The following is a 25,367-nucleotide window of genomic DNA, read 5'->3' on the forward strand; positions in this document are numbered from 1 at the left end:
CAGAATGTATCTATCTACCCACATTGAAAGCTATGCGCTCTTGACAGAGGTGGCAACATAGATCCTGTCCTGATAAGATACGCTTTCTTATCTCTAGCCATTTCCCCCGTACACCAAATCCCTGTCTGAACTCAACGTCTTTTACGTCAATAGGACCCTCGTGGCTCATAACACCCTTCGTACACTCTCTTCTCTTCCCTGATGTCCCTGAAACACCTCCAAGGTCAAGTATTATCGTTACAGCAGGCGCTACACTTTGGCTGAGAAGGTGCAGCGGATTGACGGGCTTCGCACGAGATTTGCCACGTTGTATAGTGTTGACACCTGCCTGCTCGTGAATCGACTGCCAGATGCCATGGGTTTCATGGTTAAAAAACCGTACATGAAGAGGTAATCGATTAAATGGCGTTAAAGAGATTAGAGCGTAAGCGACGCTATGACCAAGTAAGCTGTAAATTTGTACTTGCGCATAAGGCGTACATACCAAACTTTACGTTCGACCCAGTTGCGCCTTGCATCTTTAGTGAATATGTGATAGTATTCTTGATCCTCCCCCCGAATTCTGAGGTGCCTAGAGAGTTCTGGCTTTTGCCACGCCCATTCAAACTGCCGATTTGTTCAGTGATTCAGTGACGCGACGCAGCCACAACTAGTCTATCCTCTTACCTGAAGGGCCGCGAGCTTACTTGGGAACCTGATCAACTGCTCTCAGTATGGATTGAGGACATAAATACGTCGTGAAATCAGGAAGTGTCACCTACCCGTATACGATCATTTGCATCTCCTATCGATTCCAAATTAGCAAATCTGAGTAACAATACTGTGCGTTCTGTCGCTCACCCATGGGCGATGACGGGATGTCGACCAAGCTCCCTGCTTGAGCTCTCCATTATGTTGCCTAATTCGCCTTGGCGGATCTGGTGTGGACCCAACCTACAAAACATGAATCATCACCAAATGTCAATATCGGGAGAACAACCAAAGACCCAAAAACAAAGAGGATAAGAGACTTACATAAGTTCGATTGGAATTAGCAGTAGCCTTGGACCTCAACAGATAGCAAGCATAAAAAGGAGGAAAAATGTGATTGCCATCTAACAATGTCGATTTCGTCGTTTTCTTATTATTCGTCACTTCTGCGTCGTCCGACATAGAATTGAAACCAATCGAAACACCAAACAACTATGTGATTGCCTGAAATGCGAATAATGGGTAGATCAATAACACGATTTGGTGCGTGATTTTCTGTGTAAATAATCTAAAGAAAAACGAATGATTTATAGACAAATCCACCAGCCCGATACAGTATTTATTTATCAACATGCATCGATCATCACCCATTCATCCGCAGCAACTTATACGGTCGTCACCGCTTCGAGCCGACCCTCAACCCTTCTTGTCTATAGGTTTATTATCAAAAATCACAGTGTACTGAATCAGAAATGTGCGCGCAAGGAAGATATCGATTGTAGCAGCAGTTACAGACTAACACTAACAGGGACGGACGTCGCTCAAGTCAAACAAATAACTGAATAATCGCATAATAGTGGATCAGGCTAACACCTGATTCTTTTTTGACAACAAATGATTTCATATTACTTCAATTCAAGAATAATGAGTGCAGTATCTATCACATAACTCTTCGTAACAAATCAAAACTTTCTTGGTGTGCTCGCCCATTTAGTAATGCAGATGTTAATGTAGATCCCTTATATGATGATGGATACAACCAGACGCCATTCCGCGTGACCTACGGGCGGTCTAAACTAAAACTCCGTGAAGAAATGATCATATGGACCGTTGCCAACCTTCCCATAAGCACTAACATCCGCCTCTTGGTAGCGATCGAACCTGCATGGCATTTTATATTTCAGTTTCGGGCAGAGATTTCGATTTGTATATCAGGACCGACTCACTGGCTAGCGTCTCCTTCGCCGTCAATCTTGGGCACATATGGAGCCGGGATTTCGCGCCTGTACAGCTTGTCCCAGTCGACTTCTGCGAACCACCCATGGGCAAATATATCAGAAGAGCCCGCTCTCAAATTACCGTATCGCTTAGTGAGGTCCCCGATCAGTAGATTTTTTAAGAGTTCTTTCGCAAGTGCGTCAAAGTATGTCGGATAGCGGACTTTGCCAGCAATGATCTAGACAAAAGTGTAAGCTCTGGATGAATACTATCTGTCGAAAATATCACCTTCTCATACAATTTCATTGGATTGCCGTCTTCGGTGAAGAAGGGAGGATAACCCGCCTGAGCAAGATTCAGACCCAAATCATATTGTCGCAACATCAACATAAAAACGCACCAGCATTTCAAATATTAATACCCCTAAAGCGTACCAATCGACGCTTTTGTTATAACCCTTGGACTGAACAACCTCCGGAGCAACTGATTTGTTTCAGTATGCCAGTACACGCGTCTGAAGATCAAAACGCTCACGGTAATCCGGTGTCCCGCAAAGAGTCCAGGTGATATCAGGTACATACTTGGCAAAACCAAAGTTGGTAACCTTGACATGGCCATCTGCACCCAAAAGTAGATTTTCTGGCTTAAGATCTCGGTAGATAATATCGAGTGAATGAAGATAGTCGAGCGCTAAAGCAACTTCGGCTGCGTAGAATTTCGCGACAGAATTCGGGAATCGCTACCACAAATGTTAATAGTCTGTGGATGGGCTACATTGGCGCAACGTACCTGACTTTTACGAAGAAGGCTAAAGAGTTCACCTCCTGCCACGAAGTCCATGACCATATACAGGTTATTCACATCCTGAAAGGTTCCCCAGAGGTTGACGAGAAATGGGTGTCGAACCCGCACCAACATCTCTCGTTCAGAATTGGTGTGTTCAACTTGCTTCATCTTGATAACCTTCTCCTTGTTCAGAACCTTAACGGCATAGAAGCGACCGTTGTGGCGTGACCGCACTAAATGCACACGTCCGAAGGACCCGGTGCCCAAACTAAAAGTTCATAAGCTACGACGACGTTGGAGGAGAATGAACGTACGTTCTTTCAATAAGGAAATCAGATAGAGCATATCGGCCAGCTGTTTTGCGCCTTGCTTGACCCTGCTCAACTCCCCCACCGGAAACTGGGACCCTAGCAGTTGCGGGCAGCTGGGCGGCTGTTTCAAGGGCAGCTTGAGTAGCGGCGGCATTGATGGCGGCAACGCGCGCTTGTTGCGTTGCGTGATGGAGGTTGGCCTGGGATTGCGCTGCCTATAACAAGTTAATGATGCACATTGTCATGTGTACCAACCTGCTCCTGGGCATCCCTCGCCTTTTCTCTCATCTTATCCTCGCCTGCACTACTACTACGAGACACAGGACTCTGAAGTTGCCGATGCCCGTCGATTGTGCCTGTCTGCATCCCCTGAGCACCTGGAGTCAATGGAAGAGTGCCATCTTGCACGGATAGGGTGGGTAAAGACGTCGATGCAGAAGATCCAACTATGGGTGCCTTTTCAGTAGCCATAGGCTGTTGGATAGGCGGGGAATCCCTGCCCGTCAACTGTCAGCTTCGGACTTTTTTCAGTTTATTTAGATCCCTGACCTTTGTATACCTTCCATCGGGGAATGATCTTGAGGCAAAGAATATGCTTGTTGAGCTTGAGAATTGGCTTTCGCCAGGACTGGACTGGTAGGGTTAGGAACCTGTTGCGTTTTACCGGGTAATGTCGTGGACTGCTGTTTGCGATGGAACTTATCGGACACCTTTTGGAACATTGTAAAATGGCCTATAACTGGCTGACGGTAATCTATCGCTGGCGGTCGGGCAGTGCAAATGCAAGGACTGGCCAGGAGCCAGAATAAAGGAGTTGTGGAGCGGCTCTAAAGCGCTTAGGTCAAGGCTGTCGAATGCTTGATGATCCGGTGCTTTGTGTTACGAGGAGGACCTGACCTGACTGTTTGTGACGACGATCGTTTATTTGGATGGTCGACACCGAAGCGAATAGATAATGATGGTATGATAAATATATGATAGGAGAGCAGAAGAAGGACGCCGAACGGTGGTGGAGCCGAAGGGGTGTTGGTGGTGCGCCATTCCGTCTGTTCCACCTTCAGGGTCCGTCGTACCATTATAACGCTTCATAATGGTAAGTCTAATACTCAAGTATTCAATATCACAACGTCATGATAATCCATACCACTTACCACGACACTATGTACCAATATCTACTTTCCCCTTCGCTCGTCTGCTAGTCCTTCTTCTGTATCAAGTCCGTCCTCTATTCTTCCGCCGCCCCAGGTGGCAAAGTGTACAACTAAAATGGAGTAGCGATTAGCTGTGGGTTGAGATTTCTGTTACTGCTGCGGCGGAAGATCGCCATCTCCGTCGGCTACTTCATAACCCGAATAAATAATCTATGTGCTGCTGATGCTTGCGGCCCACCAGGTGTCACCTGATATATCTATGTTGATGTTCCGTGAGCGCTATTAATTAATCACCATGCGGCCACTCTTCCATTATTCTTATACCATCTCAGCCGCATACAGATCATTCCCATGCTCTGAGTGTTGCAGTCTGCAAGTCGGCTCAGACGGAAGAAGAAACAACACAACGACTTCCATATCATTACTTCACCCCGCTCTTCAGTCATCTAGCCGTCGGTTTCCCCATAAAAGAGCCATCCGCCACTCTCCAGGATGACATTGTTGACTGGTTCTCGCATTACACAGTCGTTCTTACTCACAGTGAAAACGAGAAAACCCCAGTGTTTATGTCTCCTCCAATCTGAACAAGGAAAACGTATGTCCACAAATCATGCAGCCGTTCACAAAGGGAAACCACCTCCTTCACGATCTGCCCCTGCTATCATCGATATGCAGAGTACGACGGAAGAACCACCTTTAGGGGAGAGTGAGCTTTTTCTTCGCACTCGAGATGAAGTAAGCTCTGGCACATGATACAAAACACTACTACTTCCAGGTACACTGACCACTTCAAAGGCTTTGAATACTCCCGGCATGAAGTTCGCAGATGGTCATGGCCTCAAAGGACCTACAGGGAAAGGCCGACAGACAAGAAAGATGAATCTCTATCAAGCCATTCGTGACGCCCTGGGGTGAGTATATATCAACCTTTTTAGCTTATCTCCTCATCCATCATTTTCAGCACCGCCCTAGCCAAGAACCCGAAATCTTTTGTATTCGGCGAAGATGTTGAAACAGGAGTGTTTAGATGTACCACGGGCTTAGTAGATGAATTTGGTGGGTCCTTGTGTCAGTGACAACGACAGCACATCTTATAAAGGACGGGCTTCCTGCAGGAAAAAGACGTGTATTCAATACACCTCTCACGGAGCAAGGTATTGCTGGCTTTGGCATCGGATTAGCAAGCGTAGGCGGATGTGCCATTGCCGAAATACAATTTGGCGATTATGTAGGTGCCTCATACCAGGGTCACGCTGACGTGAAGATATTTCCCGCTTTTGATCAACTCGTCAACGAGGCAGCAAAACAAAGATATGCCAGCGGGGGCTCGTATCCACCGGTTGGCGGAAGCCTTACCATCCGTGCCCCTATAGGTAGCGTGGGGCATGGGGGCTTATATCATTCACAAAGCCCTGAAGGATTCTTTCTTGGTGCAGCAGGACTGAAGATCGTCATCCCGCGTTCACCCATACAAGCCAAGGGATTGCTTTTGGCCGCCATTCGAGACCCGTCTCCAACCCTGTTCTTTGAACCTAAGATTCTGTGAGTTCGGCCATTTAAACTTGAACTGATAACATATCTTTTTTTTAGTTATCGAGCGGCAGGTGCGTTTATAGCAAGGTGCTCAACTAAAACTGACAGTTCATGGGGGTCGTTATATAGTGGAGGAGGTTCCTATCGATGACTACACCATTCCATTGGGACAGGCTGAAGTTATTCGCAAAGGCGCAGACCTCACCGTAGTGTCCTATGGTACACCTTTGCATATCTGCTGTAAGTGTAATGATGTGATGGACGAAGCGATAATGACACTTCCATGATAAAGTGCGAGCAATCAATATGCTTCAGCAACCTCCGTCGAGCATTTTAGGTTCACTTCCCCCCGGGCTTCGCCCTCCCCAGCCGGCTCCTTCTATCGAATTGATTGATCTTCGAACCATTAATCCGTTGCCCCTGGAAGACTTGGTGTCCGCCGTGCGAAAAACTGGAAGATTAGTCATAGTCCATGAGGCTGGTCGAAGCGGGAGTGTGGGCAATAATATCGCAGGCGAAGTGGGCAGAAGAGCATTTGAATATCTTGAAGCACCCGTGGGAGTTGTTAGCGGATGGGAGTAAGTCCTGGCGACGATTCGACGATGGGGTAGCGAAAACTGATGGACTTCAGCACACCGGTGCCTTTATCATTCGAGCGATTTTATCAGCCTGATGTGATACGGGTCTTCGATAAATTAGTGGAAACATTGTCTTATTAATCCTGCTGCCTGCTGCAGTCGATGTATAGAAACGCTCACATAGCAACGATAAAGAAATGCATGTACAATGAAAATAGTACGCTGCTATGCTAACGCGGAAACCATAACTGCTATAAAGGCCCTCGCGTGCAGCTTCTCGTCTTCAAGCCATGAACGCCAATCTAGAAAGAGGATGCGATCAAAAAATGGAATTGATGATTCCACTTCCAACAGCAGAGCCGGCTCCAAAGCCTACACCAGTAACAGCTGCGGTACCAAGCTGCGGTGCAAGGTGTGTCAGGACGCATAAGGTCTACAGAAAGTAGAAAGGACCGACCTGAGATCCTAATTTTCCAAACCTGGGTTTGTGTTGAGTGTCTTGCTGCACCATCACGCCACCCTGGACTTGTTGCTGAGGTGGCATAGCGTGCATTGGAGGCTTCTGACCGTAATAGCCTTGTTGAGGAGGCTGGTATGGAACCATGCTTTGTGGGCCGGGAGGTGGGGGTTGGTAATATGGTATCTGGGGAGGGGGCGGAGCATTGTTCTGGACCGGAGGGCTGTGTCGAATACGTTATCAGTAGAAGAAAAGCGGAATTTAGCAAATCATCTTTATTCACAGTTGTTCAACATAATTGGAAGGGAATAATCCCGACCGCGGTAGGGGTGCGCTGTGGCCATTCGGGATCACCCTTCCTCGAGACCACTGCTCGTTAACTACAGAGATTAAATGTCAGTGAAGAAATATAACATGGCCCGTTTGTACAGTATTCATGACAACGCGTACCTTCCTCGTCGATAATGATGGTATCACCACTACGGAACTGCAGATCATCCGCTTCCTATGGGATTGTTCAGTGTTCGTATGGGCAATGTGTGTGTATACGAAAGGCATGTTGAAAACGCACAGTACCGCTAAAATCCCACAGAGCTTTGGCTCTTCGCTCAGCCGGCTCCGATCTTTGTCTTGGAGGCAAGGCAGGCGCCGAAGCAGAGGGCTGCATACTGTTCGAGGGCGAGTTTGAAGAGTTGTCGTCTCTAGCATGCTGAACGGTCCAAGAAGACGTAGGAGACGATTGTGCAATGGTGAGATTTGCGAATGAATTTGACGGTGAAGGAGGACTAAGGCTTGGGAACGGGCCGGTAGGAGAGGGTAATTTTTGACGGATTAAGGAAGCATCTGCTGAGTTGATGAGGGAGAGAGACTCAAGAAGGGCGATAGAGGACAATGTCTGGTTGATCAAATGGGAAGCAAACGCCTGAGCAGGCTGTTGGGTGGCCATGATAATAAGAGTTTCCTTCGAAGATTGCGTGCTATTATTGGCAGGGTGAAAGATCGGAAAGATTACGACAGTGTGTGAGATATAGAAAGAATACACTATTATCACTGAAAGAAAGTGTAAAACCAAGCTGCAGGCAATGCTGCGCGGAAGACGATGAGAAGAGACAAGGGAACTAACTAACTCCGTCGCTGAAGAGACGACGCGGTCACTGCAACGTTGAGCCAAAGGTGTTGGCGTTCGTTACCGATGATACCGCTTTTGTTACCGCAATAATTTAAAACTCATTAACTTTCATTGACAACACAAGCAAGTAGTACAAGTAATACACTCGTCTTCCTGAGATCCGGCCCTCCAAATCCTGATGTGGGCAGATCCTGGATCCTTTTGCGAATGCATTCAGGCTGCTTCCTGCCTGACACCGTACAGACAGGTAAGACCAGGTCATTTGAGCAGTTCCGGATCGGGAACCTTTTTGGGCTGACTTCCGGATCTCAAACCCGGCTTTCTAATAGACGGCCACATAATATAGATAGAGCACCAGCGGAAGGAATGGGTTGTTAACAACAACTACTAATAGGATTTACTCTTCGTACGTACACATGGCTTAAATTACTTCTATTATTGATCTGCCTCTCACGTAGAACAGAGGGTTGTTGGATTACCAACGAATTCTTACATAGATATTGAATCTATAACCAAACTCGATAATAGAAGACCTACTCCCTCCTACTAGTAGTAAGTCCCCAGCCGTCTTGTATCATGATGTAGAACAACGCGTCGTCGCATGGGATACTTCTGGGACGATACGGTCCGGTACCTGTGTATTCCACTCATGCATTACTTATACATATTAGGTTCTCTATACATACACAAACAACCGACTTCACGGCTGTTTGTTACAAAATCAATCTACTGATAATTCCAGGACGCAAATTTATTAATATCTACTGGAATCACTACACCCCGATTCGTAAGCAGCATCTCTGCCACGGCGACTGGATGAGGTCTCATATGTGTTTCGACGAGGGCTGGCATGAGTTTTATATACCGCGGAAATGGTTTTATCGGTTTGTACACAGACGATCAGTGTCTGAAAAAACTAAATATTAACATCTCACCTCAATGATGTTCGTCGATAACGATATTCATGAGCCTCGCGCCTGTCGTGTCGACCCCGATAATACGCATCTTCAAGTCGGCGACGTCTGATCATGTTCCTGTAGTGCAAGGCTTAGCGAAATTGTGCAGATTCGTTTAATTTGGAGAGTCAACTCACTTATCGAGCATCTGATCATCCCTGATATCATATCTACCCTTACTGCGGTTGAAATGATGACGATGACTTGCGCCGTGAAGTGATCCGTCCATCTCTAGAAAGTCGTCGTATCGACCACATCGGGATAACAGTCTTTCGTCGGCTATGATGATTGAATATGAGCAAAATCTTTGATTTTGTTATTTTCACTCTTGAAATGATTCACAGATTGTTGTTGTCTTCGGCCCTAAGTACTGTCCAGGTGTAGGGTCGTGCGGTTTGGGTGTCGCAGAATAATCGACTCGGATATTACGTCCATGGATGGTGAACCCGTTTAGCTTGTTGATGCATTGGGTAGCGTCTTCAATCGACCTCATGGTGATGAAGCCAAAACCTCGAGACCTGCCGGTCTGTACAGTACAAATTTCAGATATGTTTTACGACGTGACCGTAATGCTGCGCGACCTACTCACCCGTTGGTCATACACGATAACAACCTTTTCAATCTCTCCATGTCTGCTGAATTCATCCTGAAGATCCCTTTCGGTGGTGCGGACAGACAAACCAAATACTCCCAAGATGTTTGTAGATTTTACTTTGGAGAAGACGTGTGAGGACCTCGGAGGGGATTTGGAGGGAATGGCGTCCGAACTTCGCGAATCTGAAGGAGAGGGTGATCGTACAGCATACGAGTTGAAAGTCATCCTGTAAATTGTTCAGCTTATTATTTCTGTGCCAGGCGATGCAAGTTTCTGAACAGAATAAAGGATTATGGCATGAATCGTAGATGCCTAATATACTCTTCCACACTGAGTACAGAACTATTAGGACAAAGGATAAGGATTGACTCTTCGCATGAGAAGGCGCAAAGGATGATCCCAAACACTGAGGATAATCAAAAACCAAAGAAAGGATGCCAGACAGAAAGCGTCTTCAACCGGATCCTTGCGGAATTCCTTTGTTGAAGTAATGACTGCGCGACTAATGCTTTTCCTTACGAGCGTCACTTACAATTCGTCCCATTTGTGGCTCTTAGCATCATTTTCACAAATAAATTTTTCAAAATTTCTTTCCCAGCTGATAGTTGTTGGCGATCCCTGTGAAAATGGAGGGCGTACAGTTGAAGAATAGATGATGTAGCCCGGATATGGAGGGTTGTACTCCCCTGGCCCCGGAGACGATGGCACATAGGCTGCAGAAAAGGCCTATAATATCAATATATACATGATAACAACCAGCCGCGATGATCAGCTCTGAGTTCGATAGCACCCACTGGTATTTGTGACAAGCAGCATTTTCAATCAAAGACTCACCATCAGAATGGAGTGAGACCCTGTCAGGGAGTAGTGGTACCAATATCGATCCCGAATATCTATAGTCCAATGGAGGAGATGGCAGTGGTAACGAGAAGAATTTTCAGAACGAAATGGACTGTCGATTTGCTTTTATTATTATGGATTACTAATGTATGATTGCGAGAGCCCATATAAAAGAGACTGGCTGATGACGGGAAAAAACATGTCTACCCTATATAATGGGGCCAGAACAGTAACATGCAAAAAAGTACAACAGCACGGCACGTCGTCAGACGTCGGACCTTTAGTATTCACCACGTAGCGTGGTGGTACGCAACGTAAAGCGTATCAGTACAGTTATCAACAAAAGGTGCCTTCCCAGCTCAAAGATTCCAGACTCTGGGATATACGTAGTTGAGGAGACGAAAAATGGAAGAGAGGCCCACCTCGATTCTCCCCCCTTTGCCGAGCCTCTAAGATGTTGCCGGGCCTGTCATTTGATAGCTGATGATAGGATAACGATAAATTAGTAGTTAGTCGCGACGACTCCAGATTCTCGTCTCTTTATAATATTGGTACAACAGCTACTACTTAGTAAGTATGCTGCTGTTGTATGCTCTTCTATCTCTCCTACTTTCTGGATGTTTTATTTTCATCAGAGGACTTCGCTGATCGTCAATGCTGTCTGTCGACTGCGGGCATGACGGACTGACAAACGGGTGGGTCTAGAATCCAGAAGACCAGAAATTATCCGCTCATCGGACTCCAGGCTCTTCTTCTTTTCAGGTGACTTCACGTGAAATTCTTTTGGCCTGGCCCGACACCTGACCCCGTATCCCCGAAGAACTATTATGACGCTACGTATTGTAGGATGTAGTTGTCTATCTAAGTAACGCATATGCAAGTGCTATTTAGCATATAAGCACAGAAAAAAAGGCTAGACAGAAGACAGTAGTGAATGAGTAAAAAAGTCGGCAAACAAGAAAATATGTGCACGAAGAAGTCGAACGTACACGCAAGCTAAGGCAGGATGAGCGATGAGTTAAGTCTCCGGTCCAGGATCCACAATCCAGCCATGCCTGATGAGTTACGCTCAAGCGACAGGCGGCAGACTCGTGAAACGCAAAAGGTAAATAGCAACCTTAAGTCCTGGAGAAGTCTTTGTCAGTTGTCAGTCGTTGATCGTAAGTCGTAATTTGGTGCTTGGCGTGTCGTCTTTTTTTTGTGTCTCGTCGTGGCTGTCGTTGTGAGGGTTGTGTCAGATGTTACGTATAATGACGTAGCATAGCGCTATGTAGGCGTAAGGCGACCCTGCGCCCCGTGAGCAAGATAAGCCAATAAGCAATAAGCAATAGCAATAAGCCATAACCCGAACTAACGCTATAGCCTGCTGTAAAAGTTACCCCACAGGATACCAAAAGTACTTTTGCTTCCGCAACGAATCTATGGATCTCCATCGCACGCACGCATAAGTAATATCCGTCCATGTTCTATACACACCAGCCCTTTACATTCACTATTTTGTTTTCAACAAGATCTTCTGATATTAATTGATCCACAGTTCAATTAATAACTCTTTGTCTAACCGTAACGAAAACGAAGAATACATCAAATCTTGATCTTCGATTGGCAGTGTCTTACTCGATCATCCACCTTCTTACACAAAACCGGGCCCCTCCCATCACAGGTCTTCTTATCACTTTTTCGTACAGTAATGCCGTGGCAAAAGACATTGTGAGTGAACTGTATCATTCCTTCATCTCTGTACTATGTCTCCAACCTCTCAGGCGCTCAATATGCTAATCTTTGTTGAAATTCACAAGTTCGTTGCCCCCTAATAGGAAGGGGATGCATCTGGTTTGCTCGTTTTACATTCGATTTTAGTTACTTTGCTGATGTTTCTGATGACCAGGTAACTAATGAAGTTATTCAACAGTGTCGGGAAGGCTTGAAAAACGTAGACATCGGCATATTCACTCTTCATTGCTTGCATACCTCTGCTGGCTTGACTGTAAGCTTGTTTTCTGGGTGCTTTGTGGCTGCTATTCCTGCGGGATCACTTGCTTATGTGTGTCTACATGCAGCTGAACGAGAATTGTGACCGGTGAGTTGAGACTTCCTGATCGGATGATATGATGGAACTTGTTCATTTACAATTATTACAATGACCCACAGAACGGTTCGGACAGGTGAGTTTGCGTGTATCCAAACTCAACTGTAGCAGGACTCCTTTCAATCTGACAATAATTAACAGACATGGATATGGCTCTTGACACTATCGTGCCCGAATCTTTACCGTGGGAACATACAGATGAGGGACCAGAGTACGTCTTGACTCTTAACTTTCTTACTGGAGTGAGCGAAGCTTACCTACGTCATTCTACTCAGTGATTCTGTATCCCATTTGAAGACATCATTGATTGGAAATTCTATCACTGTCCCCATCTCGAAAGGAAAGCTGGTTTTGGGTACGTGGCAAGGTATTTACCTTGCGGAATTCAGGCATAATGGCGCAGGATGGGGTGGGCAAGGACAGGGGCGCAAAGTTGTTGCTACAATTCTGTAGGTCGGCCCGCATTAGAAGATGACCCCATTGACCCGTGCGAAGTCCATAACACAATACTTGCCAGCGAATGAACGATGCAACTGAGACTGAGGGCTGAGTTGAATATTTCATTTCGTGAACTGCACTACGTGCCATTTCCTAGCCTCCCAATTCTCACAGACGTCGTCCGTACATTCTTTCTTATCTTGCGTTCCCGATTGGTCATCGGCTCCTTCCAGAGCAACTCGTTTTTTGACTTCGACCCTCATACTAGCACCTAACATGTCGACGATGATCAAACTCGCGTTCAGACCATACACCATGGTGGCAGCGTAGAAGAAATTCGCATTGCCTGTGCCGGTGAGTAGCCAAAGAGAATGTAACAAAGGAAGAAGAATAGACGTGTATAGATGGACGGTGAGGGAGAACAGAGGATGGCGTAAATCTACACAATCAGATGAGTTGCGATACTTGGTTTCAGCACTTTATTTGACTTACTGGCAAGTATATCAGGGAAGCATCCAATTAGTCCAGCACAAAGACCCATATCTCCCAGAGCAGGAAAGCTCTTCCATGTGACAAAAATTGCTAGGAGCAATAATATAGCATCCAAAGGCCTATCGACCATTCGGATGCATATCGGTGCGATGTAAATAACTGTATGCAGCTAGCGAATAATATATATCAGAGTAGCGCTTTATAATGAAGGCAAGACAATAAAAGTCCTTACCTGAAAAACGCCAAGGAAAAACGTTCGGAAATGATCGAACATTTCTGTGAAGAAATACCACCACATACCAACATTTGGGGTAAGATTGGTTACCTCAAGGCTGAAAGGGACTGTACATTAGTGGCATGTGAAAGCAAGGATGTAGACACGTACCTGGTACCCAATGATTTCCAAATCCAGTTGTCCCCCAGGATTACAAAATTGAAAACGCCAATAGCGATCGTCAAGGCAGCAAAGAGCAATAAGGATTGTAGAACCAATGATTTCTTTGGTTGTTCGGTATTGATTTTCCCCAGAAGAATTACAATCGGGGGCAGTAAGATTATAGGATAGAAGGACGTATGCACTGCCACAGCTAACGATATCAGCGAAAAAGTTGTTTTCCCTATCGGCATTGCGAGCACAGAGTAGTTAGCATTAGGATCGAATCAGGAGACTTTGGGAATAAGCTGACCTGCGGCTGCAGCGGAGAGAGCACCTAATAACACTGCGTTATCCAAGGTTGTAGTTGATCGTGCAATACAGGTGAGTAATGAGTAGGGGTTGAGCAAGTATCTGATCCATTCATCATTAAGAGTCTCATCACAGACATCAACAAAATAACTTACACAGCAGCTACCAAAGCATCTCTAGCACATCGCTTTTGGTTTCTGGCTTGGGAGATTTTTACCAGAGACCATGCGCCCCAGAGATCCGCAAGTGTCCAGAATGCCGCAGTTAAACAGATTGACGATATAGGAATAACATGACTGAACAGGACTAAATATATTGGAGACTAAGAGGAAAGTCAGCAACCTCCTTGGATCGTACATGGCATCAGTCGAAAGTTTACATGGTAGAAAGTACCCCCTGAGTAAGGACTTGTGCCGTGCTCATATATGAAGACGCCTTCCTGGACTGACGAACGGTAAAGTAAGTCATCATGGAGAAGAATGAAACAGCGGACTTACTGCTTCGAAAAGAAGTTAGGGGCGTCGATAGCTCCGGCCTTCGTTGCAAAGCTATCACAACTTCGGGCAAGGAAAAGAGGGCCATGCGGAGTACAGCCCCTACAATGTAGACTTCAGAGTGAGATATCTTGTGTGAACATAATCGCTCTAGATAGCTCATTGTATCGATGGCCCTTGACCCTTAGCGTCGTAAGGATGCTGTCGAAGGATGGGTAACTAATGAGTGATGGAGTTGAATATCAAAAAGGACAGAAGTGAAGCAAAGTACCATCTGACACACGGGGAAATTGTTGTCGAATAAATGATGAGGGGGCGCGACTGACGCGACGAGCTGTGACAGAAACAGTAGAGATGTTCGGTCTTGACCGTTGTTCACGCCGCTGGGGTTTGTTCTTCTGTCAGTCGCACGCGTAAAATATATTACGCAGAAGGTCAAATGCAAATTACGGCTGAATTGCTGCAATCCGTCCCGTAAGTTTATAGGACAGATGTACATTTATACTTTTCCCCCGGTATGACAGCAAAAGTGACAGTATAACAGTGTGCAGAGTGAATATCTTGGGACATAGGAACAGGCATACATACGTCAACCAGAATAAACCTGATAGAAATTAGAGAGAAAAATGGATAACGGTAAAATATATGAAGAAGCAAGGATAATCAACTCAAGAGATTGAAGAAATCGGTTGTCTACGCCAAAGATCCCGCCTCATCGACTTTTCTGAGGGCTTTTTCCATTTTCTGCGGGGGAGTGATGCGAGGTGTTCCTTCTACCTCAATCCTCCCAACCATAGCGTTGATGTCTTCTTGGGATAGAGAAACATTTCGGACCAGGAGGGCGATAGCCTCATAAGCTGAGGGGAAGTCAATGGACTCATCATCTAGAGTAGGCATGCGATGCTCCAGACTAGCTCAGTATGTCAATAGAGCGATCACTTGTCTTCATATAGAACGCACCTTTGTCTGAGGACATCTGCAGAAACTGATTGCTGCAGTAAAGCGGTTTTCCACCCCTTCGCCACTATTTCAGCATCCTTCAGCCTGGATATTCTGAAAATATCGTTGAGAAGACGTTCTGCCAGCAGAGGACGGCGCGAAACGGGTAAAGCACTAAAGTAATCAGCGATATCTTCAGGGTTCCTCGACCCTCCTTGGTCCTTTTCGCCCCACAACTCCTTCATATCTAAATCAATCTTGGCCCTAGCTTCTTCTTCAGATAGGTCATGTTCATCCACGCGGTCTCCATGCGGTTCTTCCTCTGCCCCTTCGTCCTTGTTCTCGCCTTCGCCTTCTACTGGTTTGGTACGAGGGGCCAGATTGAGCCTCTTGCGTTGTGGAGCAGATTCACCGTTGTCAGTGCTGGTCCGTCTTTCGGCAGACACGAGTTCATTCTCTTGGGTATCATTGAGAGCGCTAAACATGTTTGCAGAAGAGGGTTGGCGAGACATAGGAGGAGTGACATTAGTGGGGGTTCCTGCCTTACCCTTTCGAGTATTGAAGATGCTAGTTGGACCGAAAGAAGGGGCTGTTCCACCAGAGCTGATGTTACGACCCATATTGGAGAAATCAGTAGGTCGGTTGAGGGAACGCGGACCAGCAGAGACAGACTGCCATTCGCCAGGTTGAGATCCTTCATGTCTGTCCCTACCGGAGCGCGAACCACCACGGGATATAGATTCTTTGGAGACTGCTGTGGAAGCAGCGCTCTTTTCCTTTGCATTTTGTTCGTGAATTTGGGCAATTGTCATAACGCTCGTCTGATTCTTTTTTGATTTCCATCCATTCCTGCGCAAATCGAAGACATCCTGTTAACCATTATTAGCTAGGCAATATGGTCAAGAAGTTCTAGTTTCCTACCATTATCATGAATTTGATACGTGAGGACAATGATTCCACCTGCATCATTTTACTGAGCATATCGAACGCTTTGCTGAGGTTTTCAGGCGCGACTCGATCGTACGCCGCACCGATCGTAGTAAGGAGTTTGCAGGCTGATTCGATGTCTTCCTCGTCAGGGTCCGTAGTGTTACTGAGTAATTTGAGCAAGCATTCTTTGATTACTCTATTGGAAATCATCTCCCTTTTGAAGAGCTCTCCGATAAGCTGCACAAGACCCAAACCGCGACGTTTCGCCTTCTGAGCAGCGTAATACTCATCGCTCATGAGAACTGCCTCTTTGTCCTTGTCATCCTTCGCTTCTTCCTGCTTGGCACCGTCCTCCTCCTTCTTCGCCGCAGCGGCCACAGCTGTGTCCTCACGAGCTTTCCAACCAGCCTCGAAATCCACCTGACAACGACCAAGCAAATATCTACGGAAGAGAGCACGTCCAGCAACTGGTTTGCCATCAATGGTATCGGATACCTCAGGGCTGATTTCATCATGCAGCAGCTTACAAAGCTTCGCGTACATGGCAGACCAGTGAGCTTCGTCAGTGGCTTTCTCAAAGATGAGTTTGATGACCAGCTTCAAAGTCAAACCATCCGTCTCGTTGGCTGACTTGTTGGCCCATTCGAGGATTTGAAGCGAAATAGGGTCAAACTTCTCCTCGGTCAATTTGTTCAAGAGCGCTTTTACCTTTCGTTCGATATAAGCAGGGGTACCTTGAGCATCGCCACCCAATCGTGTTCGGGTCCAAGCATTTTCGGAGATCGGAATAGGGGCAGTGGCAGATGTTGGGACTTGAGACGATTGTGGAGCACGTTTGGAGCCACGCTGACTACCTCTGTTGGCGCCAGTTCGTGACCCTGAGATCCCTAGTGACGGCAAACCAGACAATGAACTAGGTGTGCGGTTACTGAGGCTGGCACGGTACCGTTGCTCACTTGTGCTACGAATGGGTCCGGCTCCAGAGCCGAATTGACCCATTGAGCCAAACTGCCCCATGCCCTGACCGGGGAAGGCGGAGCGATTGGAACCACTAATGCCCAGGCCAGCGCCGCCGGGAGCAGAGCGACTCGAGGGACCCATTGAAGCTCGACTTCCTCCACGAGAGCTACGTCCACCAAACCCGCTTCCACCGTCCACTTCTAGGCCAATGTCCTCCAAAGGAGGAAGAGTATCTGGCTTCTCACGACACACCGCCATGAACTGCATCAAGAATTCGCGGTCGTATCGGAATTTGCCGGGTTCGGCGTCGACATTTAGTCGAGGATCGGGGCTCTTCAGCGTAGCGGGGTAAGTGATAGAACTGAGATCATTGATAGGCCGGGCAGAACTAAGAGCAGATGCGGAGGCTGAAGGCGTCTCATTGATGGTCGCGACAGATGTAGAAGCCAGCTCCGGGGCTGTAGGGAGTGTTTTCATGGCACCGCTGATTGCAGCTACAGGCTTGGCAGGAAGCCCCGCCCCGAGCGCCGGAGATTCCACGGGTGATACTGCAGCTGGAGTGACAGGGGTAGACAAAAGCTCACGACGTTGCTCTTCAGCCTTGTCTCGAGCTTCTTGCGTTGCAGCGTGTGCCGCAAGCTTTTCTCGTTCAGCCGCTTCTGTTTGTTCTTTGGCGGCCTTGGCAGTGGCTTCCTTCTCCTCTGCGAGCTTCTTTGCAGCCAGCGCTTCCGCGGCATAAGCTTCATCAAGCTTTTTCTTTTCTTCTTCCTCTTTAGCTTTCTTCTCTGCTTCAGCCTAATCCATAGTGTCTCAGTGACGTCTATACAACTATTGAAGGGACATCACGTACTTTTTCTGCGGCTTCTTTTGCCTGGCGCTCCTCATCTTCTTTGATCTTCTTTTCCAAGCGCTCCCTCCTCTCCTGCTCTTCCTTCTCTTCCATAAACTTCAATTTGGCCTCTCTTTCTTCTTCTGCTACCCTCTTCTTTTTCTGTTCCTCAGATTCAAGTCTGACAATCACAGGTAAACCAGGCTTTCTTCGAGGCGCATCATCTTTAGAAGGTTGAGCCGCAGATTCAGGTGTGTGAGCACCACTGGAAACCGCTTTTGACGCCGCTTCAGCAACTTCCTTCATGTTCACAGCGGTGCCATCTTCACGTGCTATCTTAACGGCCTTTGAAGCACCTCTGGGTGTAAACACTGAAGCTGCTCCGGAAAGGAAGGGAGGAGGTACGTTAGCTTGCATGGGACGAGATGGTGTAGAAGGAATTGGAGTAGCAGGAATAGAGGCCGAATGCTGGTGACCAGCCATCAAGTTAGGGGGTCGATTCGGCGGAGTGGGAATGGGACTAGGCCCACCGCTGCCAAGTGGAACTCCCTGAGGTGGCAAAGGAGATTGGGAGGGGGCGGAAGAAATCTGACTAGGACCGCTCCGAGGTGACATAGGGCCGGGACCGAAATTAGCGTTGAACGACTGATTTTGCTGTTGCTGGGCCCATTGTGGGGAACCGTAATGCGGCTGTTGGTCATACGGCCCATAACCGGGCTACATTATGTCAATCCCAAACATCGACATACGGTCCAAAAATAATAGCTCACATAGAAACCTCCTTGAGGAGGATATCCCATCACTGGATACTGGGGCCCTTGGGGTCCAGGATGCATACCATATTGGCCAGGACCCATCATGGGACGAGCCATGCCCTGAGTGCCCATACCATTAGGTCTCACTGGAGGCTGCTGAGTCCCCATACCTTGTTGCGGGGGACGGAAACCCTGTTGCACATGAAGCGGAGGCATGGGTGCGTATTGCCCATGAGGGACGTTAGGATTCGCCACCGGTGAACGTGGCTGGTTAGGCATTACCATGGGAGGACGCATGGGTGGGCCGCTTGTGAAACTTGGAGAGCCTACTGGCACCTGGCTCTGGAATCCGGGGCCCCCTTGCCCCATTGACTGGCGACGTATATGAGGAATAGGCTGCTGATGCGGTTGTGGAGGAGACATTGCAGGGCGTGATGGAGAAGATCCCAAGGGGGCCTGCGCCGGGGCTTTACTAGTGAAGAGAGAATGGACACTGAGCTTTTTCTCCTGTACAGGACCGATAGGATTGCTAAGGGAGCTGGTTCTTCGAGTCTTCACCACATCAGGATCAGAGTTTCCGTCCGCATCGATCGAGCCAAATGATTTCACTGCATCCGCAAGGTGGCCGCCGGTGGTCGAAGGAGCAGCAGGGGACGAAGATAACGCTGTATTGGGTGAATCCACTGTCCCAAATGCAATGTTACCTGTATTGAGTAAAGGTCAGCTTTTTCCTAATATTCCCGCCAATAGGAACTTGCCCTTCTTGATATCAACGCCGCCAGGCCCCACTAATAAGCTATTCTGTCTTGAATGGGCATTTCTTATCGAAATGGCAGCTGAGCTAGATACACTGGTTATGTTTGGGAGGCCCGCTCCCTCTTGGGAGGGGGTATTAACGCCGGATTGATTCTTGGAAGCGGAAGTCGATGAGACGGCAGATGGAGGACCACGCGCCCAAACAGAAGCAATGGAGCCAGGGGCGCTCGTTTTGTTGTCGCCGTTGACCGTAGGACTTGTGTTTTGGCTCATTGACGAGGGATGTATGGGAAAGTACGTCTTTGGAGGACAAGGGGTAGTGGGGACGAGAAGGGAGCGGATAGATTGTGATTTGTGCGTGGAGAAGAGTGAGCTGAGAACGACCAGCAACCGGCGTTAAATGACCGCGAAAGATTGCTCAAACCTCTAACTCACCGAGAGGATAATCGAATTATTCACGCTGTGGATGCGAATATAGGTGGTAAGCCGCTTGAAGGGTAAAAGTAGCCCTTGTCCGTTTTCAAATTTGTTCTATGACACCACGGAGAACGAGTGGTGAGGATGAGAGCAAGCTGGAAGGAACCTCTTGAAATCCCTCTGGTGGATTATCGCTGGGACTCTCTTGTAGATGGAGTCCGGGGAGGTATCCGGAGCGTGAAGAGAGAAGGAGAAAGAGGAAGAATAATATGAGAAGTGTATTCGTCCCACTATTTCATCATCATAGCCCCAGGCGTGCGAGCGGCAACCACCCAGACACCTATTACGAATGGAACCTCCTATATCCGCTGCCATTTACGTAATAATATCTTGCCGGCTATCATCCTCGCGAGTTTCGGCTGCGTCCCTGCTGTTTCCAACCGGTCCTTCTTCTTCAGCGACTCACGATTTTGCCCAGCACCCAACACCTGAACTTGCTATCACGTCCGCCTCATGTCCCTTCGACTATTCCTGTCTCGCGTTCCACCAAGCCAGCAATTGCCGAGTAAACTTCTGCCCCAACTATCGCTGCGTCGAGCGCAGAGCTCTAGTTCAGATTCACGACCTCCGCATCCCGCCGTGCAGCAGAGCTTCGAGGCACTCGCCTCTGACCTTCTTGCCACCCCGAGCACGCTCTCGTCCTCTGGCTTGAAGAGATCTGCACCGGAGGCTCCGCGAACATTCATCAAGTCGCCCAGTTTGCCTCCAGTCCAACTGAGTCGTAACCCCTATGCGGGGCAGTATGCGATTTCTGAAGATGATTTGGATGACCCTTTTGAGACTGAGATTGCTGTTGAAGAACCCAAAGGCCTTGCTGTACCTCCCAGGCGCAGACGCTTGGCTGGGCGGCAGAGCTCGGCAACAGCACGACCACAGAGAATTATCAATCTTTCACCTCATGATACTGTCTCGGTGTATCCCGATTTTATCTCTTTAACATCCCATGGTAGGACGGGAGTCATAACCAACGCACGATTACTTGATGCTTGCCACTGCAAGAAATGCAGGGACCCATCTACCCGACAAATGAATACTACTACAGGGGAAGCCGTTCGTGAATCCAAAATAGCAAGGATCACCAGAGGCAATTCAGTTCGTAAAGGTGGCATTCGTAAAGACGGGCTTGTAGTGAGCTGGGGTGAAGGAGTGAAGCATATGAGCTTTTTTCCTCTCCACAGATTACGGTCGATGCTAGAAAGAGACATGGGCACTGTTTATCGTAGCCCAAGTTTTGTTCACCAGACTTGGGACGGGGAATCACTTTCTCTTACCAATCTAAGATTTCAATACTCGGATCTATCTGAATCTCTGTTGAAAGTTTTAGAGCAGCTTCAGGTGTACGGTATAGTCGTGATAGAAGGCGTACCTACGGACCCTACGGATGATAAGGAGTGCATGCTGAGAAAAGTTACCGATATGATCGGGAAGATTAGAAACACATTCTACGGGGAAACGTGGGATGTGAAAAGTGTGAAACAGAGCAAGAATATTGCGTAAGTGGAACTGCTTATTGGGTCTCTCACTTCCTATACTAATACGACATTCAGCTATACCAATCTCAACCTTGGCTTACATATGGATCTTCTTTACTTTTCATCCCCTCCTCGCTTCCAAGCACTTCACTGCCTCCGGAATAAGGTTGAAGGCGGTAGCTCTTACTTTGTGGACTCTTTTCGCACCGTCTCCGACCTACCCCGAGATCAATTCGAATTCCTGCAAAAAATCAATATAACCTATCAGTACGACAATGACAACCATTATTTTCGCTATCGTCATCCCATCATCAGTTCCGATTTTGTGCGTGGTCGAAACAATCGACATGCCGCCGTTAACTGGAGTCCCCCTTTCCGCGCCGCTGCCGAAGCTTTAGACTTTCCCCAGCACGATTTCGTTGCGGCCGCCAAACATGAGCAGAAAGTGCTTCAAGCCATTGCGGATTTTGAAGAACGCCTGAGCGACCCTCGCTATCGATACGAATTTACCATGCAGGAAGGGGACCTAGTGCTATTTGACAATCGAAGAGTCCTGCACGCACGCACGGCGTTCCGCGACAAGAAAGATATGGAAGTAGAAGAAGAAGAAAGAGTCGAGCAGAAATCGGAGATGGAAAGTGATAAGGAACCAACTAGGTGGCTGAAGGGATGTTACTTGGATGGGGAAGCTGTATGGGACAAGTTGGCTACATTAAGGAAACAGTCTTTGGAAAGGAGAGCGGCTTCTGTGGGGGTTCAATAAAGAGTAGAGGTCAATGTTGGTACAGTATTTTCAGTAAAGCATTTGGTATCTATGGCAATTTATTTTCCAATTTTCCCTTTGCAGGTTGCCGGAATCTGCTGGAAAAAGCAGCAGATGGTGTGAAAGTATGAGGCTGGAGGACAATACGTCGGCAGAGGATAATCTTACATCTAGTTGGTATTTTTTTTAAGTGGTTGTTACTACATATTATATATAGAATTTGTGCAATCATCAAGAATTTTACATGATTCATTTTGACTTGCGCTAATCGTCTAGTGGTTAGGATGGCTCCCTTCCAAGGAGTCGACCGGCGTTCGAATCGCCGTTGGCGCACATTTTTTTTTTTTAATCTTTGAAATGGCTACTTTTTTTTCCACCACAAATTTCCTTCTTTTTTTTTCCCCTTGTTGATAACCATGATGCATGGGATTATCTCGTCGTATGATAAAAAAAATCATCGATATACTGAATTTGCTGCTTATGTTGTAATTGAACGCTTTATGAGAGGAGGATGACGTCGTCGCCGCCAGCTGTGTAATGTCAACACAAACCTGCAAGTTGTCAAGATGCAAATGTCAGGAACCAAGAAGAAGGGAAGCGGCATCATCACGCACGATAGCATCAAACCAAGTACAAATAAATAGCCATGACCAACATACAAAAAGGGAATTATCAAGGGGAATTAGTGTAGCAGCAGAGGAGGAACTAAAAGCAAAATCTACTATTTGGGCGTTTATTCGAAAAATACCCCGAAGCAATTGAATAGCATTCAAGTATAGTCCAAACCCATATCCAGTGATCTGCTGGAATAACTATACAATTGTAAATTTATGTACAAAAAAATCATTCACGTATATCTATGAACCAACAAACCTCAACAGTGACGAGAGAAGAAGAAGAAAAAGGTTTTACACAACCATTCAGACCCTGTACCAATATGGGATGGCTTCGTTTACAGTCTTGCTGGAGGTCATGTTGGCAAAAGCCGCAAGGAGAGCTAGATCGCGTCTGCACATGGGACAAGAAGAAATCTTGGGGGTATTTAACCATGTCTTTTGTAGTAAAAAAGAAAAGAAAAATCGTGAGTTTTGAGATCTTGGGGAATGACCTCGGGACGGGACTCACGCTGAGACAGTCTTTGTGATACATGTGCTTGCAAGGTGTAATGGAGATTTCTGTAGTGTCCTCGTACTACCTCGACGTTAGTTTTGGCTTTTTTGGAACGAGAGGAGGGAATGGATTCTGAAAAGGAAAGAAAGCGAGGGAAAAAAAAAAAAAAGACTTGCCTCGTCATGACACACTGAACAGTATTCATCCCTCACCATCCCCTCTCTCTCCCCAAACTCTGCCCAGGTGATATTCTCCAACATCCCCATCGCCATCCTCCTCTTCTTCCCATCACTTAAATACTTGAGACCTTTTACTGCAGACATTAACGTTTTCTGTACGGTATTATCGTCCATCTGAGGAGAGAGACGCAACTCTTCCAATGACTGTCGCGGCGGTCGTTGCCTAAAGACGCGTCCAAACGACGATACATGCGAGTGAACGTGGGCATGGATTAGCTCGATGGGTTCGGCCATACCGGGGCCGGAGAACATGGCCATCGGCGGGACAGGTCGAGCGGTAAGGAGGTTGTATACTTCTCGCATGATATCCGGGTTGAGCATCTCGCTGTCACCGTTTTCGTTTTCATCGTCATAGTCCTCGTCGTCGTCCTCGTCGTTTTCGTCAAAGTCGCCATCTTCGTCTTCGCCATGGTTGCTGCTGCCATAGGCCCGAAAGACGGATTCTTGCGTAGGAGTGGTTGTGCCTGAATCGCCATCGGCAGATGGAGGTGCACTTTCCGAGAAGGAAGAAGAAGAACGGCTGTCTCGCTCGAGTTCGCCCCACAAGTTGCCCTCGGCTGGAGGAGGAGCTGCCGCTCGTCCTTCTTGCGGTCCGTGAGGAACTTCACGGCGCCTCAACGTGTTAGTGCTGGTCTCAAGCGGGAACGAGGGGTTTGCCATTTGTATAGGACGAAGAGATCCGAGTCGTCTACCGACGGTCTCGTTGATATCGCGATTCAGCGCCTGGCGACCACGGCCGCCCATGTGGGTCGTCGCCGGACTCGGACGGAGGGAAGACGACGATGAGCGCTGCGACGGTCTTTCGATATACTCGGCAGGGTACTCTGCATCCCAGTATCTGTCGTTTACCTCGGCATTCAAGGGTTCATCGGGAGCTCTGCCCCATGCTTGGACCCAAGGGCTGGGCCGATTATCGTGGCTCTGAGATGCGAGCATGGCTCTGCGCAGGTCGGCCAGGCGGTCACGAGACCAGCGATCGTTGGGCTCTTCAGAGCCGGCAAGCTGATGGCGCGAAGACGGAGAGATTATACTTGCTGACGAGGGCGAAGGCGAAGAAGCATGGGAGGGGCCTATATTATTCGTGGGAAAAGCAGGAGGCACGTGTTCTGAAGGGAAAGGGCCAATCGAGCTGCCTCTGGCACTCGACCGAACACGTACATGGTCATCTCGCAGCATTTCGTCTTCAATGTAATCGAGATACGGCGGGACAGGGTTCAGGTGCGGCGGCACGGGACTGGGGACAAAATCGGGTGGCAATCTCTGGCCGCTGTCGCCCAGCGACCGTCTCTGCATGGAGAGAGAGGAGGGGCTGTTGGTGGCTGCGGGCGAGGAGGACAGGTTGGAAGAGGTGCGCCGAGCGCGGAGCCGGTTATAGTCTTCCCTGAGCATCTCGTCTTCGGTGTGATCGACAAAGGGAGGGACCGGATTGTAGTGCTGGAGATCGTCGTAGACGCTTCGGCGGCCGGGGGACGATGCGCTGCTGGGCGTGAATGCATCCGCGGGCGGGGCGGGTGCGGGGCCGAGGGGCGAGCCGGGGGAAGGGAGCTGGCAGAGCGTGTGCGGGATCGAGAGGGGCAGCGGGAGGGCGGCGGGTGGCGGCGAGAGGACGGGCGGGGTGGCGCGAGGCCCGGGGGCCGGCGACGCTGCCTGCATGGTGGAGTGGGGAGGGGAGGAATGGCGGGGGACGGTTGTATG

At 48.0% G+C, this 25,367-nt stretch overlaps 10 protein-coding genes and 1 non-coding gene across 11 annotated transcripts in view; 4 read left to right on the forward strand and 7 right to left on the reverse strand.

Annotated features, from left to right (window-relative positions):
* The window catches only part of CNA03830 (conserved hypothetical protein), a 2,580-nt gene extending 1,289 nt beyond the window's left edge, over nt 1-1,291 (reverse strand). The window contains exons 1-6 of the mRNA XM_567159.2: nt 1,015-1,291; nt 841-933; nt 762-784; nt 667-694; nt 485-606; nt 23-434 (exon numbers count right to left, since the gene is read on the reverse strand). Coding sequence (XP_567159.1) covers nt 23-434; nt 485-606; nt 667-694; nt 762-784; nt 841-933; nt 1,015-1,152 — 816 coding nt within the window. The 5' untranslated portion in view covers nt 1,153-1,291. The remainder of the gene's footprint in view (nt 1-22; nt 435-484; nt 607-666; nt 695-761; nt 785-840; nt 934-1,014) is intronic.
* A 280-nt stretch (nt 1,292-1,571) lies between these two features.
* On the reverse strand, nt 1,572-4,255 carry CNA03840 (protein serine/threonine kinase, putative). Its single transcript, XM_024656249.1, has 10 exons — nt 4,157-4,255; nt 3,555-4,104; nt 3,261-3,501; nt 3,009-3,220; nt 2,698-2,962; nt 2,443-2,647; nt 2,309-2,391; nt 2,197-2,253; nt 1,917-2,146; nt 1,572-1,851 (listed from the first exon to the last, which is right to left on the reverse strand). Exons 2-10 carry the CDS (start codon nt 3,725-3,727, stop codon nt 1,767-1,769), a joined length of 1,551 nt encoding a protein of 516 aa, XP_024512056.1. The 5' UTR covers nt 3,728-4,104; nt 4,157-4,255; the 3' UTR covers nt 1,572-1,766.
* A 189-nt stretch (nt 4,256-4,444) lies between these two features.
* CNA03850 (pyruvate dehydrogenase (acetyl-transferring), putative) lies at nt 4,445-6,463 on the forward strand. Its single transcript, XM_566723.2, has 9 exons — nt 4,445-4,891; nt 4,952-5,067; nt 5,118-5,212; nt 5,272-5,384; nt 5,421-5,698; nt 5,747-5,760; nt 5,819-5,929; nt 5,982-6,267; nt 6,321-6,463. Exons 1-9 carry the CDS (start codon nt 4,649-4,651, stop codon nt 6,406-6,408), a joined length of 1,344 nt encoding a protein of 447 aa, XP_566723.1. The 5' UTR covers nt 4,445-4,648; the 3' UTR covers nt 6,409-6,463.
* CNA03860 (actin filament organization-related protein, putative) lies at nt 6,458-7,846 on the reverse strand. The gene is made up of 5 exons (XM_566725.2): nt 7,296-7,846; nt 7,175-7,229; nt 7,008-7,104; nt 6,725-6,947; nt 6,458-6,667 (listed from the first exon to the last, which is right to left on the reverse strand). The coding sequence occupies exons 1-5, from the start codon at nt 7,668-7,670 to the stop codon at nt 6,587-6,589; spliced, it is 831 nt and encodes a 276-aa protein (XP_566725.1). The 5' UTR covers nt 7,671-7,846; the 3' UTR covers nt 6,458-6,586.
* Nucleotides 7,847-8,489: 643 nt separating this feature from the next.
* On the reverse strand, nt 8,490-11,468 carry CNA03870. The gene is made up of 8 exons (XM_024656250.1): nt 11,234-11,468; nt 10,239-11,157; nt 9,937-10,130; nt 9,399-9,630; nt 9,152-9,335; nt 8,947-9,088; nt 8,789-8,887; nt 8,490-8,698 (listed from the first exon to the last, which is right to left on the reverse strand). The coding sequence occupies exons 2-8, from the start codon at nt 10,239-10,241 to the stop codon at nt 8,608-8,610; spliced, it is 945 nt and encodes a 314-aa protein (XP_024511896.1). The 5' UTR covers nt 10,242-11,157; nt 11,234-11,468; the 3' UTR covers nt 8,490-8,607.
* Nucleotides 11,469-11,716: 248 nt separating this feature from the next.
* On the forward strand, nt 11,717-13,345 carry CNA03880 (conserved hypothetical protein). Its single transcript, XM_024656251.1, has 9 exons — nt 11,717-11,954; nt 12,044-12,077; nt 12,133-12,231; nt 12,305-12,324; nt 12,396-12,409; nt 12,475-12,544; nt 12,609-12,782; nt 12,829-12,950; nt 13,040-13,345. The coding sequence occupies exons 1-8, from the start codon at nt 11,935-11,937 to the stop codon at nt 12,833-12,835; spliced, it is 438 nt and encodes a 145-aa protein (XP_024511898.1). The 5' UTR covers nt 11,717-11,934; the 3' UTR covers nt 12,836-12,950; nt 13,040-13,345.
* Nucleotides 12,369-14,768, reverse strand: CNA03890 (cell division cycle protein 91, putative). The gene is made up of 9 exons (XM_024656252.1): nt 14,446-14,768; nt 14,328-14,392; nt 14,104-14,270; nt 13,950-14,050; nt 13,649-13,880; nt 13,496-13,595; nt 13,264-13,432; nt 12,848-13,210; nt 12,369-12,780 (listed from the first exon to the last, which is right to left on the reverse strand). Exons 1-8 carry the CDS (start codon nt 14,603-14,605, stop codon nt 12,894-12,896), a joined length of 1,311 nt encoding a protein of 436 aa, XP_024511900.1. The 5' UTR covers nt 14,606-14,768; the 3' UTR covers nt 12,369-12,780; nt 12,848-12,893.
* Nucleotides 14,769-15,006: 238 nt separating this feature from the next.
* Nucleotides 15,007-20,301, reverse strand: CNA03900 (eukaryotic initiation factor 4F subunit P130, putative). The gene is made up of 7 exons (XM_566733.2): nt 20,047-20,301; nt 19,614-19,911; nt 18,871-19,559; nt 18,122-18,817; nt 16,303-18,066; nt 15,403-16,250; nt 15,007-15,352 (listed from the first exon to the last, which is right to left on the reverse strand). The coding sequence occupies exons 2-7, from the start codon at nt 19,882-19,884 to the stop codon at nt 15,136-15,138; spliced, it is 4,485 nt and encodes a 1,494-aa protein (XP_566733.1). The 5' UTR covers nt 19,885-19,911; nt 20,047-20,301; the 3' UTR covers nt 15,007-15,135.
* Nucleotides 20,302-20,487: 186 nt separating this feature from the next.
* Nucleotides 20,488-22,378, forward strand: CNA03910 (mitochondrion protein, putative). The gene is made up of 2 exons (XM_566735.2): nt 20,488-21,581; nt 21,636-22,378. The coding sequence occupies exons 1-2, from the start codon at nt 20,542-20,544 to the stop codon at nt 22,321-22,323; spliced, it is 1,728 nt and encodes a 575-aa protein (XP_566735.1). The 5' UTR covers nt 20,488-20,541; the 3' UTR covers nt 22,324-22,378.
* A 206-nt stretch (nt 22,379-22,584) lies between these two features.
* On the forward strand, nt 22,585-22,656 carry CNA03920. Its single transcript has one exon. It is a non-coding gene; the product is annotated as a tRNA-Gly (tRNA).
* Nucleotides 22,657-22,935: 279 nt separating this feature from the next.
* On the reverse strand, nt 22,936-25,335 carry CNA03930 (RING zinc finger protein, putative). The gene is made up of 3 exons (XM_566737.2): nt 23,610-25,335; nt 23,449-23,514; nt 22,936-23,375 (listed from the first exon to the last, which is right to left on the reverse strand). Exons 1-3 carry the CDS (start codon nt 25,323-25,325, stop codon nt 23,244-23,246), a joined length of 1,914 nt encoding a protein of 637 aa, XP_566737.1. The 5' UTR covers nt 25,326-25,335; the 3' UTR covers nt 22,936-23,243.
* Between the last annotated feature and the right edge of the window lie 32 nt (nt 25,336-25,367).

This window comes from Cryptococcus neoformans, chromosome 1 (genome assembly GCF_000091045.1).
Source record: "Cryptococcus neoformans var. neoformans JEC21 chromosome 1, complete sequence".
NCBI lineage: Eukaryota > Fungi > Basidiomycota > Tremellomycetes > Tremellales > Cryptococcaceae > Cryptococcus > Cryptococcus deneoformans.

What these genes read in the sequence shown, in the direction of transcription:
- CNA03910 (XM_566735.2), top strand. Translation starts at nt 20,542, where the DNA reads ATGTCCCTTCGACTATTCCTGTCTCGCGTTCCACCAAGCCAGCAATTG. An exon ending in AAACAGAGCAAGAATATTGC is followed by an intron (nt 21,582 to 21,635) that starts GTAAGTGGAACT and finishes TACGACATTCAG; the next exon opens with CTATACCAATCTCAACCTTG.
- CNA03880 (XM_024656251.1), top strand. Translation starts at nt 11,935, where the DNA reads ATGCCGTGGCAAAAGACATT. An exon ending in ATGCCGTGGCAAAAGACATT is followed by an intron (nt 11,955 to 12,043) that starts GTGAGTGAACTG and finishes GAAATTCACAAG; the next exon opens with TTCGTTGCCCCCTAATAGGA. An exon ending in CATACAGATGAGGGACCAGA is followed by an intron (nt 12,545 to 12,608) that starts GTACGTCTTGAC and finishes CATTCTACTCAG; the next exon opens with TGATTCTGTATCCCATTTGA.
- CNA03900 (XM_566733.2), bottom strand. Translation starts at nt 19,884, where the DNA reads ATGAGCCAAAACACAAGTCCTACGGTCAACGGCGACAACAAAACGAGC. An exon ending in CTCCTCAAGGAGGTTTCTAT is followed by an intron (nt 18,818 to 18,870) that starts GTGAGCTATTAT and finishes GACATAATGTAG; the next exon opens with CCCGGTTATGGGCCGTATGA. An exon ending in GTATCAAATTCATGATAATG is followed by an intron (nt 16,251 to 16,302) that starts GTAGGAAACTAG and finishes AATGGTTAACAG; the next exon opens with GATGTCTTCGATTTGCGCAG.
- CNA03890 (XM_024656252.1), bottom strand. Translation starts at nt 14,605, where the DNA reads ATGAGCTATCTAGAGCGATTATGTTCACACAAGATATCTCACTCTGAA. An exon ending in CCTAACTTCTTTTCGAAGCA is followed by an intron (nt 14,393 to 14,445) that starts GTAAGTCCGCTG and finishes ACCGTTCGTCAG; the next exon opens with TCCAGGAAGGCGTCTTCATA. An exon ending in GATGCTTTGGTAGCTGCTGT is followed by an intron (nt 14,051 to 14,103) that starts GTAAGTTATTTT and finishes TGAATGGATCAG; the next exon opens with ATACTTGCTCAACCCCTACT.
- CNA03860 (XM_566725.2), bottom strand. Translation starts at nt 7,670, where the DNA reads ATGGCCACCCAACAGCCTGCTCAGGCGTTTGCTTCCCATTTGATCAAC. An exon ending in TCCAATTATGTTGAACAACT is followed by an intron (nt 6,948 to 7,007) that starts GTGAATAAAGAT and finishes TATTCGACACAG; the next exon opens with CCCTCCGGTCCAGAACAATG. An exon ending in TTGGAAAATTAGGATCTCAG is followed by an intron (nt 6,668 to 6,724) that starts GTCGGTCCTTTC and finishes CTTGCACCGCAG; the next exon opens with CTTGGTACCGCAGCTGTTAC.
- CNA03930 (XM_566737.2), bottom strand. Translation starts at nt 25,325, where the DNA reads ATGCAGGCAGCGTCGCCGGCCCCCGGGCCTCGCGCCACCCCGCCCGTC. An exon ending in GTTCAGTGTGTCATGACGAG is followed by an intron (nt 23,515 to 23,609) that starts GCAAGTCTTTTT and finishes ACGTCGAGGTAG; the next exon opens with TACGAGGACACTACAGAAAT. An exon ending in ATCACAAAGACTGTCTCAGC is followed by an intron (nt 23,376 to 23,448) that starts GTGAGTCCCGTC and finishes TTACTACAAAAG; the next exon opens with ACATGGTTAAATACCCCCAA.
- CNA03840 (XM_024656249.1), bottom strand. Translation starts at nt 3,727, where the DNA reads ATGTTCCAAAAGGTGTCCGATAAGTTCCATCGCAAACAGCAGTCCACG. An exon ending in CGAGGGATGCCCAGGAGCAG is followed by an intron (nt 3,221 to 3,260) that starts GTTGGTACACAT and finishes AACTTGTTATAG; the next exon opens with GCAGCGCAATCCCAGGCCAA. An exon ending in GGCGAAGGAGACGCTAGCCA is followed by an intron (nt 1,852 to 1,916) that starts GTGAGTCGGTCC and finishes AATGCCATGCAG; the next exon opens with GTTCGATCGCTACCAAGAGG.
- CNA03850 (XM_566723.2), top strand. Translation starts at nt 4,649, where the DNA reads ATGACATTGTTGACTGGTTCTCGCATTACACAGTCGTTCTTACTCACA. An exon ending in AAATACAATTTGGCGATTAT is followed by an intron (nt 5,385 to 5,420) that starts GTAGGTGCCTCA and finishes GCTGACGTGAAG; the next exon opens with ATATTTCCCGCTTTTGATCA. An exon ending in TACACCTTTGCATATCTGCT is followed by an intron (nt 5,930 to 5,981) that starts GTAAGTGTAATG and finishes TCCATGATAAAG; the next exon opens with TGCGAGCAATCAATATGCTT.
- CNA03870 (XM_024656250.1), bottom strand. An exon ending in GCCGAAGACAACAACAATCT is followed by an intron (nt 9,089 to 9,151) that starts GTGAATCATTTC and finishes CAATCATCATAG; the next exon opens with CCGACGAAAGACTGTTATCC. An exon ending in GATGATCAGATGCTCGATAA is followed by an intron (nt 8,888 to 8,946) that starts GTGAGTTGACTC and finishes CTTGCACTACAG; the next exon opens with GAACATGATCAGACGTCGCC.